At 44.8% G+C, this 18,804-nt stretch overlaps 2 protein-coding genes and 1 pseudogene across 3 annotated transcripts; 1 reads left to right on the top strand and 2 right to left on the bottom strand.

Moving 5' to 3' along the window:
• Positions 1–405: 405 nt before the first annotated feature.
• On the bottom strand, positions 406–2,208 carry LOC308090938 (tRNA (guanine(26)-N(2))-dimethyltransferase-like; the record flags this gene model as incomplete). The annotated part of the gene is made up of 1 exon (XM_080436211.1): positions 406–2,208. The coding sequence occupies one exon, from the start codon at positions 2,206–2,208 to the stop codon at positions 406–408; it is 1,803 nt and encodes a 600-aa protein (XP_080292337.1).
• Positions 2,209–2,857: 649 nt separating this feature from the next.
• On the top strand, positions 2,858–5,215 carry LOC308090464 (adenylyltransferase and sulfurtransferase MOCS3-like; annotated as a pseudogene). The gene is made up of 2 exons: positions 2,858–3,455; positions 4,317–5,215. The product of its transcript is annotated as an adenylyltransferase and sulfurtransferase MOCS3-like (transcript).
• A 10,731-nt stretch (positions 5,216–15,946) lies between these two features.
• On the bottom strand, positions 15,947–17,596 carry LOC308090937 (EH domain-containing protein 1-like; the record flags this gene model as incomplete). Its single annotated transcript, XM_080436210.1, has 1 exon — positions 15,947–17,596. The coding sequence occupies one exon, from the start codon at positions 17,594–17,596 to the stop codon at positions 15,947–15,949; it is 1,650 nt and encodes a 549-aa protein (XP_080292336.1).
• Positions 17,597–18,804: the final 1,208 nt, after the last annotated feature.

Here is an 18,804-nt window from a genome sequence, read left to right as displayed (position 1 = left end):
TCACCGCAATCGGACGCTGCGTTCATGATTTGAACTCTATGAGAAATCTCTAAATAATAAAATTTAAAATAAAAATAAATACATTTGAAACCGAAAAAATATTATTTGAATCTGTAAAAATAAGATCTGAATCTGAAAACATAAAATCTGAAACTGAAAAAAAAAACATTTGAACAAAAAAATCTAAATGTATATGAAGGTGAAAAATAAAAATAAGCAATTCAAAAGATGTCAGGAAGAGAATCAAAGTTACATTTCAACTTAAAAAAACGAGAATATATTTGTTTCAAAGTTCAATTTAAAAATGTTAAACTTTCAGTTTCAATTCTTATTGTTTCACTTCAACCGTTTTTGGTGAATGATCAAAACTTTTGGCCCTAACATGGCTCCATATCATTCCCGCTCTTATGACGTGTTTATCGCGATTTCACCCGAAATATCAAATAGCCGCTTCCGCTTGTCCTGGAGGTCAGTGGAGAAGTTACCACCGGCCTTGGAGCGAGCCTTGGGCCCCCAGTAGGCCTGTGGGTTCTCCTGGAAGCGGGTCAGGCGGCGTTTCCGGGACTGGGGGTTGGCATCCTCCCTCACTGTGAAACATGCCTGGAGGCTGGGCTCAGTTGAGAGGATCTTGAAGGCAGGACTAGTTTCTAACAGCTTCTCTCTCTTTACAGGATTGGACTTCTCCCAGCAGCGCATCACGTCCCAGATGACAGCAGGGGGGGCATCTGTCTTGATGGCATTTTTGCAGGCGTGAGAGAGAGAGACCCTGTAACCTGCGTGAAGGAGAGCTGACCTGAACTGGAGCAGAGGCGGGGGGTTGCAGTGTATGGTGCTGCTCAGATTATCCACAGTGTAATACAAGGGTACATCCTCCAGTTCCTCGGTGACCATGCTGAGCATCCCCTCCATGCGCCTGGCGGTTCCAAAGCGGGAGGGGTTCCCGGACACCGCCGACAGAACCTTCTGGACGAAGGCCGTGTCGTGGAGGGGCTCTGCCCAGACAGGACCACCCAGCCGATGTGTGAGTCCACAGTGTTGGCACTTGGGTCCAACTGGAGGACCAGCCGCGACTGAGTATTTCATAGTCTTTCCTTGGGCCGTTTTCTTGCCCATCCTTTGTAAGTAGAAAGCCCCGCAGCCAACACAGTCATATACCAGAGCCTGTTTGCTGGCTGAGTTCTTGACCATGGCCTGTCCTGTGTGGACACGCACAAAGACGCGGATGTAAAAGTCAACACTGACGGAAAGGAGAGGCTGGATGTAGCGTCGGTACACTCCGGCCCTCTGGTCCAAACTGTGGAGGATGATACGCAGAGCCATCTCATGACAGTATTTGGCCTTGATGGATATAGAGCCGTATTTGCTGTAGCAGGTCTCTCCACTGTTACCGGCCATCACTGCCATGTCCGTACAGGTCACACACAACAATCCTCCTTCACCGACAGCCTGAACGGCAGCATCCAGGAAGGAGGCGGGGCTGCCGTACGGGTCCAGGTCAATGACATCATAGCGCTCCTTCTTTCCTCGCTTTTCGTTCATCAGCATACTGGCATCCTTGCAGCTGGCTTGGAGCAGGTGCGTGACCCCGTTGCGCTGGGCGTTCCTGGAGATGAGGGCCGCCGCCTTGGCTGAGAAGTCGTTGGCGGTGATGGAGCGCAGGCCAGGGACCTCCAGGGCAAAACGCACGGAGCGCAGGCCTGATGCTGCCAGACCCTCCAATACATACAAGCCATTCTCACATTTCTCCCCCACATTTGCGGTCACGACTGGCTGTCTTCCATTTTTCTCTTTGGTTTGCTCGTCCGTCTCCCTGTCTTCCTCGGTTTGCGTGTCCGTTTCCTTGTTTTTCTTTGACAGAGTAACCACCACCCTCTCTTTCTCTCCTGGCAGCACTACTTTCACTCCTCTCCGAGCCATCTGCTCCCTCGCAAACTCTGTGACCACGGCACACGTCAAATCTCTGTTAAACTCCTGGACCGGGTTATAAAAGACTTCGTTGGCACTGGGAAACAAGATTGCAGCTTTGCCCTCTCTGACCACCTTCTCTCCGGGTAACAGTCCAGTTTGGGGTCCTTCCCCGTCATTGTCTGTCAGGCTCTGCCCTTCCCCATGTGGTGGTAATAATATGGTTGGGGACAGAGGCTTTGTATCCTCCCCAGCCACGGTGTTTGGATCCTGAGGATCCTGAATGGCTTGTAAGGGCTCCATGGAACTCAGTCCCCTGAAAATGATTGTCAGTGCTGTGTTCACCAAGGTGGCGTTGTGCAATCCTGCTGTTTTACTCTCAAATGACTGTGTGACAACTTTGATCACATGTACAGAGTGGATGTGTAGCGCTGAACAGCCTCTGGCACTATCTGATGTCCGTCCATGTCTTTTGATTTAAGCAAATATCTAAAACCGAGTCCAGGTATCCCACAATGCTATCCCTGTTGAATGACAAAAAAACACTGTGGAGTGGTGCCCACCTGTAGTCATTTTCAACCTCCACCAGGCCGAGCGGAACTCCATTTTTGGACAAGACTGATGTCATCGACCTGATGTCACTACTTGGGGGCGGAACTCCATATTTGGACAACACTGATGTCATCAACACAACGTCACTAATTGGAGACCCATATCTCCACCAGGCCGGGTGGAACATATTTATTTTTACTCCAGCTTTTGACAGCTGCAGCACCTACTCTCTGGGGCATAGTGGGGGCATCTGTGCCAACGGTGTTATTAACCTCAAAACGTGCATAAAAGTCATTTAGTCTGTCAGGGGGAGGCAGTATAGTGACCAGGATTACTACATGTTTTTGTGAGTTAATGAGTTAAATGAGTTAAAAAGGCACATTTTGTCAGAGGGATGGACTTCAACAACAACACACTGCTGCTGCAATTAAAACATCTTTAGAGTTTGATCCCTTTTATAATTATCATTACATTTCTGTGCGTGCTTTTCTTTGTGTTTAATAGCAGTGATGATGACAGAAGAAGAGAGGTGTTGCTTAAAGGCTCAACTCGTGGAGAAAGAGAGAGAGATTGATGCCCTGAAAAGGAAACTGGCTCAGTTAGACAAGAGTGACATGGAGCTTCACGACAGAGTGACGACCCTGAGTCCTCTGGAAGCCAAAGCTGTCCTTTCCAACGAGGACATCGTGCGTTACAGCAGACAGCTGCTGCTGCCAGAGCTGGGCGTACAAGGTCAGCTGAACCTGTCCAAGACCTCAGTGCTGGTGGTGGGCTGTGGAGGACTGGGTTGTCCCCTGGTACAATACCTAGCTGCAGCTGGCATTGGTCGTCTGGGGCTGCTGGACCATGACGAGGTGGAACTCGGCAATCTGCACAGACAGGTCCTGCATGGAGAGCAGACCCTGGGTCAGTCCAAGGCCCTGTCTGCCGCCAACGCTGCCAGGAGGTTGAACTCTACAGTAGAGTGCATTCCATACCACCTCCAGCTGAGGTCAGAGAACGTGTTAAGACTGAGTTGTGTTCAGAACCCAAATGCAACCACTCAGGAGACAGGAAAGGGTTAATGCCTTGCGAGGCGTTTTAATGTCCAAAATAATACACAAAACTGAACATAGTAGAGTATAGATATATCTATATAAATCTACATGGATATACATATATAACTAGTGGCACAAATATATATGTATATATGTAGATATTATATAATATAAAACTATACTTAGGGAGAGTCCATGAGAGTAGTCAGAGTCCAAGCATGTGGTCGGTAGCCAAACAAACGATCCAGAGGAATGGTGGTGGCAAGCGGGGAGTGGCACTGCAGATCTGGAGTGAGACAAAAAACAAGCGATCAGAATGATTGCAGCAAAACCACAGAAAATAGCTCTACAGGGTACGGACAGCAACAATGTAGGCTTCAGCTATACTTGCCAGGTAATTCTATGGGAAAATCTGGCAAGGGGCGGAGTCAAGGCAGAGTTCTTGAAGACTCAGGTGATGATGGGAAAATGGAAACAGGTGTGCAGTGCCACACCCAGTCAGCTTGCCACAGGGAGGAGAATGATGAGGTGAGCCTGACAGTACGTTTTAACAGCGGGCGACTCTCGGGCGATCACCGGCGACATCGTCCAAAAGATAAAGAAAATCCATCTTTTCATCGCCCATCGCCCTATCGCCAGTAGTCGCCGGCTCTCATAGACTTTCTTTATCTTTTGGACGATGTCGCCGGTGATCGCCCGAGAGTCGCCCGCTGTTAAAACGTACCGTGAGTGTCTAGGTGGAAGAGTGAGAACGGCGCACTGGATTGTGCACAGGAACTCCAGACGTGGAAGGTGGAGGTGAAGGGTTCGAAACCGTAACAGAACGCCCTGCAAGTCATTCAACAATATGACATCGTGGCTGACTGCTCGGACAACGTCCCCCACTCGTTACCTGGTGAACGACGCCTGTGTCCTCGCTGGCAAGCCTCTGGTGTCAGCCGGCGCTCTGAGAATGGAGGGACAGCTGAGTGTCTATAACTACGGTGGCGGGCCGTGCTACAGGTGTCTGTTTCCGGTGCCTCCTCCCGCAGAAACGGTGACTAACTGTTCTGGATGGAGGCGTTTTAGGAGTGGTTCCTGGGATAGTGGGCTGCCTCCAAGCGTTGGAGGTGCTCAAGATTGCGTCTGGACGTGGCTCTTCCCGTGGCCAACAGTTGCTCACGTTCGATGCCCACGACGCCCCGGATGAGATCCATAAGGCTTCGGGCCCAAGCAGGCCCGGCTGTGCCGTGTGCGGAGAGACCCCCACCGTCACACAGCTGGGGGACTACGAAGCCCTGTGTGGAGCTGCAGCCGCCGATAAGTGCCGACGCCCGAACCTCCTCTCCGCAGATCAGAGGGTCGCGGTGCAGGAGTATAAATCCATAATGGACACAGCTGCCACCCATCTGCTGCTGGATGTGCGCCCCCGTGTGGAGGTGGATATATGCCACCTACCCTCCTCCCTGAACATTCCTCTTTCAAGTCCAGAAGCGAGGAAAAGTGAACATGTCCAGTTACTAAAGGAGAGGATCGTCCAGTTGAAGCAGCAGATGTCAGGTGACCACCAGCTTCCAGTCTTTGTGATCTGCAAACTGGGGAATGACTCCCAGAAGACAGCGGAGGTTCTGGAGAAGATGAGCGGATCGGAGTTGGAGGAGATCGCTGCCAAAGACATCAGTGGGGGTCTAACGGCCTGGGCGCTGAAGATAGACCCCTCGTTTCCACAGTATTAACTTGCTCAAGCTACTTGGAATAAAGCTACTTTATATATATATAAAAAAAACAAAATACTATTGTAAAAAAAAACAAAAGCTGTGTTGTTGATGGGTGACTGCCAGGGTATGTTGTAAAAGCTGTGTAAAAGTTGTTAATAGGCCACCATCGTATTGTGACCTTAGTGAGGGGGATGTGTAACCCTATGATAGAAAACAGGGGTATGTTCCTTTAAGCAGGTGGCGGGCTGAGCACACGGGCGAAAGGTATGATGGGATGGTTCTATTGTTGTGGACTTCTGTTCTAGTGGAGAGGGAAGCGGTCGCATTAAAAGCAAGGAAGTGATGTTTTGTATTTGAATACGGATGATACCATTTAGAACCCTGGCTGTTCACGTGGATTTATATATATATATTTTGTTATTAAATCACCAGTTCTCCAGCACGGACTCCTTCTTTCTTTTAGCATAGAAGAAAGGATAAGGATTACTCTGAAAAGCAAGAGGAAGGTGGTTATACTACCCTAGGAGACATGGGGAGAACATACAAACTCCACACAGAGTAGGCCCCTTCGCCAACCCCACCTAGGGTATGGGCATTTGAATAGAATCTCTAAAATGTGTTTTACATAAGTCTGCCTCCTGGTGGCGCTATAAAAAGCAAATGTGAAAAATGCAGGGCAAAGGTTTTTCCTTGGCCTCTAGAGAGTGTGCATACAAAGTTTTACACCGATTGGTGCAGTTATAGGTAAAAACACAAATCGGCCTGTTACAGCGCCACCATGAGGCTGATTTGAACATTTTCAAATGGCATTTCTTCCTCGGCCTAATGGGAATGTGTGTGCAAAATTTCACAGAAATTGCATGCTGTGTTCATGATTTGAGGCATTTTGTTTGAAACGGAGTACTCCTGCAAACTTTGAAAGACAATTTTTGCCAATCAGGATGGAATATGAAGAATCTGAAATGAGCCGTTTATTTTAATGACTATAGAGATACTGTGTACCGATTTGCAGGAGTTTTGGCCAAAATCTGTAGGAGTACTGTCCAAAAATGTGTTTAGCACAAATCGGCCTCCTGGTGGCGCTATAATAGGCCCAGGTGAAAAATTTGGGGCAGAGGTTCTGCTCTGGCATCCAGGGAGTGTGTGTGCACAGTTTCGCTGCGATCAAGCCAACGGTGCCGGAGATTAGCTGTACACAAAATGACAGAATGACGGACACACACGCGGACACACACACGGACGGACGGACACACACACGGACGGACGGACAGGGGGCAAAACATACTCTCTCGCCATGCCTTTCGGCCTGGCGGAGACAATAAACAAATAAATACGTAAACTTCAACCTGAGGAACACACACACACACACACACACACACACACACACACAGTGTTCAAATGACTGGACAAGAGTGAGAGAATATGAAAAATCGGACAGATCCGTCTTGATCACATGACTATGGAGATACTGTATACCGATTTGTGTGATGTTTAGAAAACATCTGTAAGAGTTGTAGCCAATTTTTTTTTTGCAAAAATCGGACTAAAAATGTTAAAAATGTTGTTCAAAATGACCAAACCTGCCTACCGATGATGTCAAAGGTAGGCAGGTTTCTAAACTGTCCACGACCCATCAATGAAACACGGAGTGAGTAGACATAAATGGTGCCATCTTAAAATGTGTATTAGTGAGGACCAATTATATGAAGATGAGTTGAAAATGGGGTGAAGTGTTTTTTAACCCCCTGTTTCAGTTATAAAATGCATTTCAATGGAAAAGGTGGGTGGGCAGTGGGCAGGCAATAAGCCAGATGGCTACAATGGACAACAACAATTGGGGGAAAAAATCTTCCCCTGCCACACATACATGTAGGGTTGCCACTACCAATTATTCTAACATGATTATTCTATTGATTAATTTTTTTATCTACAAGCTCACAACGCGTCCAACGAGTTACAAGCTTGTAGATCGGCAATTTTTTTCAGCCCTAAAATCGATTATTTTATTACAATAGAGTATTTTCTTTTATGATTGATTAATAAGCTTAATAAGGCTTGCATAATAAACGAATAAGACTTGCATAATAAACTAATAATAGGCTTCTGTGCATGTAGTTCTCTTTTCCAGAAGGTGACATTCCCATTTCCCGTTCAGTTTTTCATAGCTTCAGTTGATTGGCTCGTTAGCAGATATACATTGGAAACACCCAACGTCTCCATATGTGTTTCTGGTTGAAATAGATGCCGCTGAGACAACCAAATGAAGGTATGAACAGTAACGCTAACAGACGGCACCTTCCCGTCTTTCGCGGGAAGGTGTGTGTCACGGAACCCATAGTGTTCCGTGGTGGAATAAATGTTATCTAGTCGGAATGAAAACATAGGTGCACCACCGGAAGTGGAGGGCTGAGGGCATGGTCCAAACCCCGGTTTCCAGTAGAGCCCGACTGATGTCAGATTTTTGGGGCCGATACCGATTTTGAGAGTCCTGGACCACCGATTGACGATGTTTTTGACCGATATTTTGTAATGAAATAAAATAATAAAAAATACATTTCAAAGGCGTATAAACTTCAAAACTTAGTTTTTTTCATTAAAGTTAAGAATACAAGATTGATAACATTTAAATAAAATCCAATCACATTAATCACCAATCACACAAATAAACATAAATACAATTATATGAACCAACATTAACCCTTCAGGCTATTTGCAGTGGTGGAAAGTAACTAAGTACATTTACTTAAGTACTGTACTTAGTACAATTTTGAGGTATTTGTACTTCACTTTAGTATTTCCAATTTCCAATACTTTTACTTCTACTCAACTACATCTCAGAGGAAAATATTACACTTTTACTCCACTACAATTATTTGAAAACTTTAGTTACTAGTTACTTTGAATATTTTGATTATTATTACAAAACAAACATTAACCACTTCAGCCCATTTGAAAATAGCCGATCTACAAGCTCACAATTGTGAGCTTGTAGATCTGCAATTTTCAAAAGATTTGTATACATTTGAGAACTTGAAATTGGACATTCTTCATGATGAGTACTTTTACTTTTGGTACTTTAAGTACATTTTGATGCCAATACTTTCGTACTTTACTCAAGTACATTTTGACTTCCAGACTAAGCCCGTCCATCGATTGGTTGTGAAATCGCCCTGGCAACCAACAACAATCAATAAAACCCACAACTGTCCCTTCGGACAATGGGATCTATTCTAAACTACGGGCTCCAGGAGATGGGGTGCTAAAACTTGAGTGTCGAGTAACTCAGGCCTTGAGCACAACAAAACTGTGTCCTTGTATTTTAGTTATGAAAAAAGTCTTGCTGAGAGCTAAATGAACGGTAAGGGTAATGCTTTACAATGTTGTAAGAGGAATCCCTTCATGATCTGACTGCCCATCTTGTCCGCGTTTGATAGCTTAGTGAAACTAAATTAAACTCGCCCCAAAACACGCTCACCCCCATTATTTTTGGTGGACCAACGGTTCTTGTATTTGTTTGATGATAAGGTGAGAACTAAGTTTAGTATTAGGCATAGTTTTACTGAGGTTACGTTTAGAAATAAGGTTAGGTAGGTTTAGGCATAGTTTACTGAGGTTACGTTTAGGAATACTAGTCAGGTGAATACCGCCGGATTTGCCCCGGGGCGACTGTGTTTTGGGGCGAGCGTTTTGGTATTCACCGTTGGACTGCGTAGCACCACCTCCTCCGCTCAGAAACGGCGTTGGGATGTTAATTTATACCTAACCATTGCATGATCCATAAATTAACAACGAGCCTCGCGTCGAGTCATTCATATCATTTATTAATGAATTGAGCTCATAGGTCTCTCTGGAAGGCATTGTAGTGGTAGATAACCTTAATCTCACTCAGTATTATTGAGAGATTGTTGAGAAAAACTAGCAATCTTTGTGGATTTCACGTAAACAAATATAAACACCTTTTACCGCAGCTGCGCAGCAATAGCACAATCAGTGAAAATATGAATGTAATAAACATCGTAACATCGGTGGAAATAATGACCGATGTCCGATATTGACATCAGCGATGTCAATATCGCAGATAATATATGCAGATATGGTGACTCAGAAGAGGTTCAGTTGGTTCAGACTCTTTACTCAGGATACACGTGCACTGTACAATAAACAACATACAACAGATCAATCAACACATGAGTAACAAATGAACCATTCAATAATCAAAATATCCTTACACAAAGCACTTAAAAATAATCTAGGTACAGCCCATACAAGCTGACTCTAATATCTATTTTAATTAAGAGACAACCAATCAGAGAGAGAGAGAGAGAGAGAGAGAGAGAGAGAGAGAGAGAGAGAGAGAGAGAGAGAGAGAGAGAGAGAGAGAGAGAGAGAGAGAGAGAGAGACCCATTAGCTGTACTCAGAGCTTCATCATGCAGCTCTTCTTCAGAGAGAAGACAATCCATCCCCTCCCCCACAACCATCACATGTACCAGGGAGACGGCAGCATATTGTGCATGCAGTGGTGGACAGTAACTTATAGCGCATTTGCTTTAGTACTGTACTTACAGTAAGTACAACTTTCATATCGTTGTTGTCGGGCAGAAACCTTCCATCTCCCTACTTTCATACTGCAGCATCTCACAAAAGCATCCAAAACGCTGCACTTTTGTAGATCTGCTGCTTTTGAAATTGAATCCTGAAAAGTAACATTTTGGACATCCACCCGTGACCCGACAGATACTATTATACTTACTGTACTTGTTGATACTTATTAATTCCCATCAGGGTACAAATTAAAATACAAAAGAGACAATGGGCAGTAATGTTATGTATTGAGAACATGTTGGCACAACTGTTGGCTGCATGCGTTAAACAGGAAATGTCATTGACTTTTTAATTTTTATTGATTTTTTTTAATAATGAAAAGTATAAGTTATGGCACCATAGTTCTCTACATACATTGTAATGAAATGAGAGCAGTTCTTCCAGCACTGCCATTGTGTTCCTCAGTGTTCCACTGTGCATGTCCATTACACTGCTTTATTGCACACAGCAGCAATATTATAGAGAGGCAATTCAATTGTCTGTGGTCATTTCATCCTCCTTTCTCTCCTCTCTCTGTCTCTCTCTCATCTCTATTAACACACACACATGCACACGCACGCACACGCGCGCGCGCACGCACACACACACACACACACACACACACACACACACACACACACACACACACACACACACACACACACACACACACACACACACACACACACAAACACACACACACACACACACACACACACACACACACACACACACACACACACACACAATCTCGTTTCTTATCTAAATTATATGCCTTGTCCTCTTGCTGACCCTCCCTATCTCTATAATCGTATATCTATCTTATAAGTCCATATTATACAAAACATGAGGCAGAGAGATCCAACATCATGAGAGAAAAATAAAACGGGAAATCAAATCTCTCTCTCTCTCTCTCTCTCTCTCTCTCTCTCTCTCTCTCTCTCTCTCTCTCTCTCAAATGTTCAATTCAAAAGATATATCGATCTAAAGTGTCTATATGTTTATTTATCATTCTCCTGATTTGCTGGGAGAGTTTTTATTAATTAATTAATTCACCCAAAATAAATGTTTTTAGTGTTTGTGCCATCAGTAGGCTATATCCACACAGAATTCAAGTAATGCATAGTGCTGTGATTGTTATTCCAAACTAGGTTGATTATTTTTTTTCACCACAAATAAAAGCATCAACTTGTATGACATGAACTGTTTGAATAGTTTGGTGCAAAGTATTGGCCAACACATTTTCAGATTGTTTGTCTTGCTCCCGGTGTGTAAATTTAGGCCTGAACATACTTTTGAAAGTAGATTTTTTTGGGGGACTTTGGTTGACACATCTGCATGTAAAATGGTGTTTGCTGCATATAAACCTGCAGAAATCAATCATTTCGCGTCGGCAAGGTCGAGGACTGAACATTCTAACGTTGATTTCACAATGGCAGGGATCATATGGACGTGCCCAATCGGGGCCATGATTTAACATAAATTAATTCAGTGTGCATAGAGACATTATCAAGTGATTGCAGTGGGCTGACATAAAAGTATACACACGCTAAAATGACTGCATAATGTGATGAATGGAGAACCGCTCAGCGCCGCAGTTATGTGAACAAAATGTCGAGTTCCGTCCGTTCATCTTCTGCTCTCCACACATAATCCATGGAGATGCATAGATTACGGCTGTGGGAATAATTTGTAATGTAAAACAGGGCCATAGAAAGGCAAACGGCTTCCCAGAGGCTGTCTCATTGCCAGTCAATTACCCAGCAGTCTGTGTCACTGGAGGAGAATGGAATATTTCCATTCTCTGTTCGACGTTATGTCAAATAGCGTCGCTGTCCATTGGCAACCTTGTATGTCCGGATGTGTTACTTTTCAGGAAATGGGGAAAAGGAACCTGTGTTCTAGTGGATCCAATGTAGTTATTATTTAGCCACAAGCTCTCATTAGGTACTGTGTACGTATGAGTTTTTGTTGCAAAAAAAGCTCAAAACAATCTACACCAAAACTTTATTGTAGAGTGGCTATTTTTTCTATTGTAGACCTGTCTGTCTGTCTGTCTGTTTGTCTGTCTGTCTATCTGGCGCTACAAGGTTTCAGACAGACAGCAACAATATGTAAAGACCCAAGAACACATTGGTCTTTGTGTGCGTGGGGACTCATTGTAGATATAACACACAACCACACAATGCAAACACAGCATTTTATTTTATTTCATGTCACATAGTGGGAGTGTAGATTGGCAAATGGACCTGGAGGCAGGCTTGCCGAAAAAATTAAAGAAAATAAAAACATATTTGGATCCAGGCCAGGACAACAAAAAGTGCAAAAATGTACAACAAATGTAGAAAATGGAAAATGGGAATCATTACAAGCATATATTTTAATATGCATGCATGCTGAACACAGAGAAAATGTGTCTGGTAGAGGCTGCTCTGTCACATTTCATTAGCCTGTACAAACATGTGTTTTGAAGACGAGTAAATATCTCTCAGGATTTATGCTTTGTCGTACAAGGGTGTTGCGTAGCAACACGTTGTGAGTGTGTAAATAAAGCTATTTTCGGTGCGATACTGCCGTATGACAGAGCATAAATTAAGCGTAACACGCCCACGCACACAAAAGCTAAAGGCTGGAGAGCGATGGCAGTGGTGGAGAAAGTACTTAAAGGGATACTTCACTTTAGGGCCGGGGAAACATTTAAAAAATATATTAAAAATAAATGAAAAAAGTTATGGAAAATTCATGGCCCCCTCACGCATTAGAGTGTCCTACTAATGTGTGAGGGGGCCTTTATTTTGCCATAACTTCTTTCATTTTTTTTTTATATATATTTTTAATGTTTATTTTATGTGAAAGTGAAGTATCCCTTTAATGTTTGACTTAAGTGAAAGTATCAATACTGCAATATAGAAGTACTCTGTTACAAGTAAAAGTCTGGAATTCAAAAATGTCCTTGAGTACAAGTACAAAAGTATTGGTATCAAAATGTACTTAAAGTACCAAAAGTAAAAGTACTAAAATGTTTGAAAATAGCAGATCTACAAGCTCACAACGCATCGCGATGCGACGCGTTGTGAGCTTGTAGATCGGCTATTTTCAAATAGCCTATGTATAAAATAGGGCTAAAGTGGTTAATGTATGTTTTATAATGTAATAATTCATATCTGCAAAGTAACTACTAACTAGTAACTAAAGTTTTCAAATAATTGTAGTCGAGTAAAAGTACAATATTTTCCTCTGAGATGCAGTGGAGTAGAGGTAAAAGTAGACAATTGGAAATACTCCAGTAAAGTAAAAAAATGTACTTGAGGACAGTACTTGAGTACATGTACTTTACACCAGCTGTGCTTGGTGTAGGAAGCAGGCAGAGGATAATGGAGAGACAAAGTGGAAATGGCACAGATAAGTGGAGAGCAAAGCATATTAGAGAAACACCATTAGCTCAGCCATTCCAATAATGACATGTCATTTGTTGAGGGGGAGGAGAACAGTATTATAGAGAGTGAAGAGAAAGGATAGAGGTAGACACAAAACGGCAGTAGGCCCGTTAGTCTCGCTGATTCACCTCCTGCTGCAGAAGCAATTAGGCTCTATTCAAGCGGATGGGTTTTTGGCCAAACATTACTCTTGATTTTATTACCTTAAAAAACATTGTCATAAATACTATTACGCTTCCAGTCGCTATAGTTTAGAGTCTTCTGTCAATCACCATGATATGTATTTTGGTAAATTATGGTCCCATTTATTTAAAAAATATATGTTAAAGTAGGGTATGTTTTCTACGGTTTCTACTGGTTCTACCAAGTGAAGATGCGATGCGACGTGTTTTGAGCTTGTAGATCGGCTATTTTTGCTACTTATGTGTGACACACCAGAATGACTAAGTAGGGCATGATTTAGGAAAAAGGTGAAAATATGGAGATAGGTTCCTGCACGACAGCATGCAACACTATGCAATGTGGCCCCCTAGAATGAGTTTGGAAATACAGTATAGCGGCCCTCTCCATCATAAAAGTTGCCCACCCCTGATCTATGGGAATATGTAGAGAGAGAAAAAAATATCACCCTCCCTGCCCGGCTTCCCTCCACCGAACATGGGCCAATTGTGGATGCACCACGGTGGATTGGAACCCCTGCACCCCTATCCACGCGTGGTCTGGTCCCAGGCTACTGCACCCCTCCACGATGGTGGACAGAAACTTTACCCCTGCGCTACCGGAGAGCACCCTATAGACCAGTGATTCTCAAACTTTTTCATGTCAAGGACCCCCAAATTGACACTTATTAGCCTGCGCACCCCCATTTGAAAAGATATGCCAAGGACCCCCTAAGAGAATATTTTTCTAGCAGTGATTTGTAACCATTTTAATTTCAAGGACCCCCAGCTTGACATGATACGGGCCCCCGTTTAATGGCATTTTCTATCTCTGGGACCCCAATTTATGCTGTAAAATCAGTGTTAACTCAACTCTATGAGTGTACAAATGGAACCAAATGGACCCCTGCGGGTCCCCGGACCCCAATTTGAGAACCAATGCCCTAGACACCACATAACTAATACATTGTGAAAATGAGAATTTCACTGCTAGGATTGGGATCCTCTAGGATTTTAATTAATGAAATTAAAGTAGAGTAAGTGATATCTTTTTTTGTTTAAACTAAAAAGCTTTTCTGTTATAAAGTTCATGCTCTATATTGTGATAGCAATCATTGCTATAGTGTTTGTTCAGTAACAGTGCTAAATAGCTCTATGTTGTGATATTAATCATTGCTATAGTGTTTGTTCAGTAACTCAGTCTTTCCAGCTCTTTAATAAACAGAAAATACATGTGCATGTGGGTTGTCAATTTTTGCCAATCAGGAGAGAGAAGCCATTTTATCAGCTTCACTTTTATAGTGTTCCCGTTCCAGTTTTGTCTGCTTGTTTCTTTGTGTCATCACTTCCCAATTAACTTTTTTGTTCTGTATCGTGTATGAGTTCCGTCTCCTGATTAGATGAAATTGCTATCCCGTTCTGTTTACTAAAGAGCTGGAGAGAGAACCCTGTTACTGAACTAACACACACTATATCTAATGAGTACTATCACGATATAGAGCTAACACTTGTTTTAACAAAAAAATATCACCTACCCTACTAATCTCCCAGTTTGCGTTCCTTGTTACAACAAAACAAAAACAAATGCATTAGCTAAAAAGGTTATTGCTTAGCCACTCAAATCCTAAATACTTAGTTGGCCAGACCAGGGTCTATATGAGGCTCTCTCCTTTTTCCCCCTATACTAAATAGCTCCGCCCAGAATACCCGATCTACAAGTTCACAATGCGGTTCAACTTGCTATTTTGCCAACTGGTCCCCCCGGAATAGGGTTACTAGGGTTCAAGTGGTTCATTAAACACTCATATTAGGTTTGACCCATTGGCTCCACCTTGGCTGCATCAAATGTGTCCTTGAGCAAGACTTTAAACCATGCAGGTGAAGCATTAAGACTCGCAGCGGCCCCCGTCAGAGTTGAACATTTTGAGCTGAACATTTTTCTAGGGCTTGTCAGGGCTTCTCAAAGTGGGTGCCGTGACGCAAGTCCAGCAGTGTGCCACAGAATACTATTTTGAATTCATCAATATCACTTCAATTCAACCGCTTAGACCCTCTTGCACCGAGATTGGTTCATCCTTTTTAGATCTACACCAAATCTTTTCGGCAAAAATGCTGTGGTTCAAGTGGTTAAATGTCACATATAAAGCAATGAATTTTCAATCTGCCCTGATGGAAATTGATAGTTTTCCTCGTGACATGCTGTATCTTAGGGGTAAAGATTTACTTCATAATATGATATAATATGATATATTTAAGGTGCTATAAAGTAACAATGTCATTCGGGGGTGCAGTGGATGAAACCGTTATTTACAGGGGTGTCCAGGGGTGAGACAAAAGAGTTTGGAAACCACTGTTCTAGGCCTTTGGTTCTCAAAGTGAGGTCCGGGGACCCCCAGGGGTCCGTAACAGGGGTTTCCCTGCAAAACTGGTTAATATGGCGTCACAATCATTTTAACCACTTTAACCATATTTCATACTTTGGCTATTCAAAAATAGCAGAGTGCCGTGCTATGAGCTTTTTGTGGTCCTTGACATGAAAAGGTTTGAGGACCACTGCCCCAAGCGACACGTAGCCCCTTTAGGCCGTGACACGGTTGCTCTCCAGGCTGCTCGTCTTGGCTCCAGACAACTGGGCCCCCGGCGGCGGCGAGCGCTTGGACGGCGGCAGCAAGTGTTCCGGCAGCATGGCGGGAAGCTCGTGACCCTCCAGCTTCACCTTGATCAGATGGTTGGCCAGGGCAAACTCCTCGTCGTCCAGGAAGCCGTCGTTGTCCATGTCGGCCAGCTTCCAGATCTTCCCCAGGACCGTGTTGGGAAGCCTGGACTTCAGCATCTCCCGCTTGGCCGCCGCGCCCGACACCTTGCCGTTGACGGGGGAGAGAGCGTAGAAGACCTCGTCGTAGGCGGCCTTGTCGCGGCTCACCACCCACTCCTTGTCGTCCATGCCCTCGCTGGCCCCCACGCCGTACCCCAGGCCGAAAGGCCCCCTCTCGGGCCCCGCGAAGGCTCCGCCCTTGACCGACGGGCAGGGCATGGAGGCCTCCTCGTGGCGCACCATGGTCATGAGGCGGGCGATGTCGTTGGCCAGCATGTCCTCCACCCGCTGCAGCAGCTTGGGCTTCAGCGACGGGAACTTGGAGAAGTCCTGGCCGTCCAGCAGCTCCCTCATCTTGTGGATGTTGGGGAAGTCGCCGCGCGAGATCTTGTGCTCCTTCTCGATCTTCTGGTAGATCAGGCCGAGGTTGGCGAGGAGCTCTTTCTTCTTGGACTCCTTCCTGAACACGCTGGGCATCTCGCTCTTCAGGGAGCTGATGATGTGGGCGTGCACGGTGGCGAGGCGCGCCCGCTTGATCAGGTCGTTGAGCTTGCGCACGGCCGCGTTGCGCGGCAGGGTCTGGATGTCCAAGAACAGGTCCTGCTCCTCCGCTTCAAACAGCTGCCTGTTGTCGGGGACCATTTGCGCCTGGGCCCAGAACGAGCCGATATACACGCGCACCACCTCGGGCGTGTTGATGATTTTGCCCAGGGCCCACATGAGGGCGCCATAGACCCTCATCAGCTGCTGGGTGTTGATCTGGTCGGCCTTGTTGAGCACCACGCGCATCTTGTCTTCGTGGTTCTTCAGGGCTCGGATGACCTCGGAGAACTCGTCGGAGATGTCCAGCTTGTGAGCGTCAAACAGGAGGATGATGCGGTCCACTCGCTCGGCGAACCACTCGAGCACGGCCGCAAAGTCATAGCCTCTGCAGTGCCTCTGTTTCTCCCCCGAAAGGATCCCGGGAGTGTCGATGATACTGATGCTCTCCAAGACCGGATTGGGCATCTGCGCACACATGAACCTGTTCAGGAACTGGTTTCCGAAACAGTTCAGCTTGCGGAAGGGCTTTTTGGGGTCGACCACCAGAGCGTTGCCGGGTATCATCCCTTCCTGTTCGCCGTGCATCACGGCGATGAAAGAATCCGTCGTAGGCTCGGGGCCGATTCGCATGCCGGGGAAGTCCTGGTCCAACAGGTGTCGAATGAAGGTGGTCTTCCCGGTAGAATACTGGCCCACCAGGAGCACCATGGGCTTGTTGTCGAAATGGGCGTCTTCCAGTGCCGGGGAGTGGAATTCATGGAATCGATACGTGTTCTCCAGTGGGAAGAGTTTGGTCCGGTACAGTCGCCGCAGCCCCTCTGACACATTGTTGAACACCTCAGGATTTCTCTTTATGTTCTTCCTGAACATGGTGGCCTTGGCTTTGAATAGTTACTTTTAGGCTAAAATAATTAACCCTTTCTGTTGGGTTTTGCCCAGTGACTTGCCCAGTGACCTATTTATAAATATGCTGTGGTTCTTTCTATCAGCTTGCCTGCTGGAATAGAATTACTTTTAGGCAAAATATCTATAATTTTCTGTCTGTTCTGCCCAGTAGTGTCAGATAAACCTAAGTTTAACTATGGTGTGGTTTTATTCAGCTTTCCTGTTGGAATAGAGATTTTAGAGAATAGAGTACCTTTAGGGAAAATATTGAAACTTTCTATTCCTGTCTTTTTTGGATGGAGCTGACATCAGAATGGCATCTTTAAAACCTTTATAGGCGGTCCATAGCTCTGGTCTGACGTCATCACAACACGACACAACAAAGGCGATTTGCGCAGTCACCATTAACTCATTCAGTGCCAATGACGTGTAACACGTAATTGTTTTCCTGAAAATGTACAAAATGGAACCAAATGGACCCTTACATGGAAATGTAGTGCTTTTGCTGAAGTGACAGTCCTCCCTCACCAGATTTAACTCACAGAATTGACGTTGAGTCAACATATTTCTCATCGTGTCCAAATACACTTTCGATGTGACAATTGTACAAAGAACTGTACCAGGCATCATGCAAGTAATGGGAATACTTCGTGCCCCCAAAAGCTTAGTTAAATAAACACTGATGATTTTTACAGTGTAGATTGGGGTCCCAAAGTTACACAATTTCATCAAATGGGGATCCATGGCCTAAGGCATGGGGGTCCTTGAAATTAAAAAAAGGTTGAGAATCATATAGGCGCCTATGATACCCGGCTACTTAATTTCAATTAGTGGGTTTGTCTGTTTGTCTGTGGGCCCAGATTATGCCCAAATATGGACAGATACCCATATATGGAGATGTGACCAACATCTACGCAGATCGTTGTGCCCAAATATGGACATGCCCGGGGTCAGCGCAAATCGGCATTGGTAGGCAACGGTTTATTGTTCTGTCTGATGCCCATATATGGAGACCCATGACGTCAGCGCACATCATTGTTGCTAGGGGAGGGCTCAAGCCCCCATGACCAAGTGGCCAACTCCGGTACTGCAAGATTAACCTAAGTTTGGCCTCACCGGTTCGTGGGCTCAACCGGGGTCATAGGGTATCAACCAATGGGCTTAACACATGGGTTCACTCATGGGAAAAAGTT

This window comes from Gymnoscopelus braueri (assembly GCF_963280865.1).
Source record: "Gymnoscopelus braueri genome assembly, chromosome: 8".
In the NCBI taxonomy this organism is placed as follows: Eukaryota; Metazoa; Chordata; class Actinopteri; order Myctophiformes; family Myctophidae; genus Gymnoscopelus; species Gymnoscopelus braueri.
Note: the sequence above shows the minus strand (reverse complement) of the source record. Positions and strands in the feature narration are given on the sequence as shown.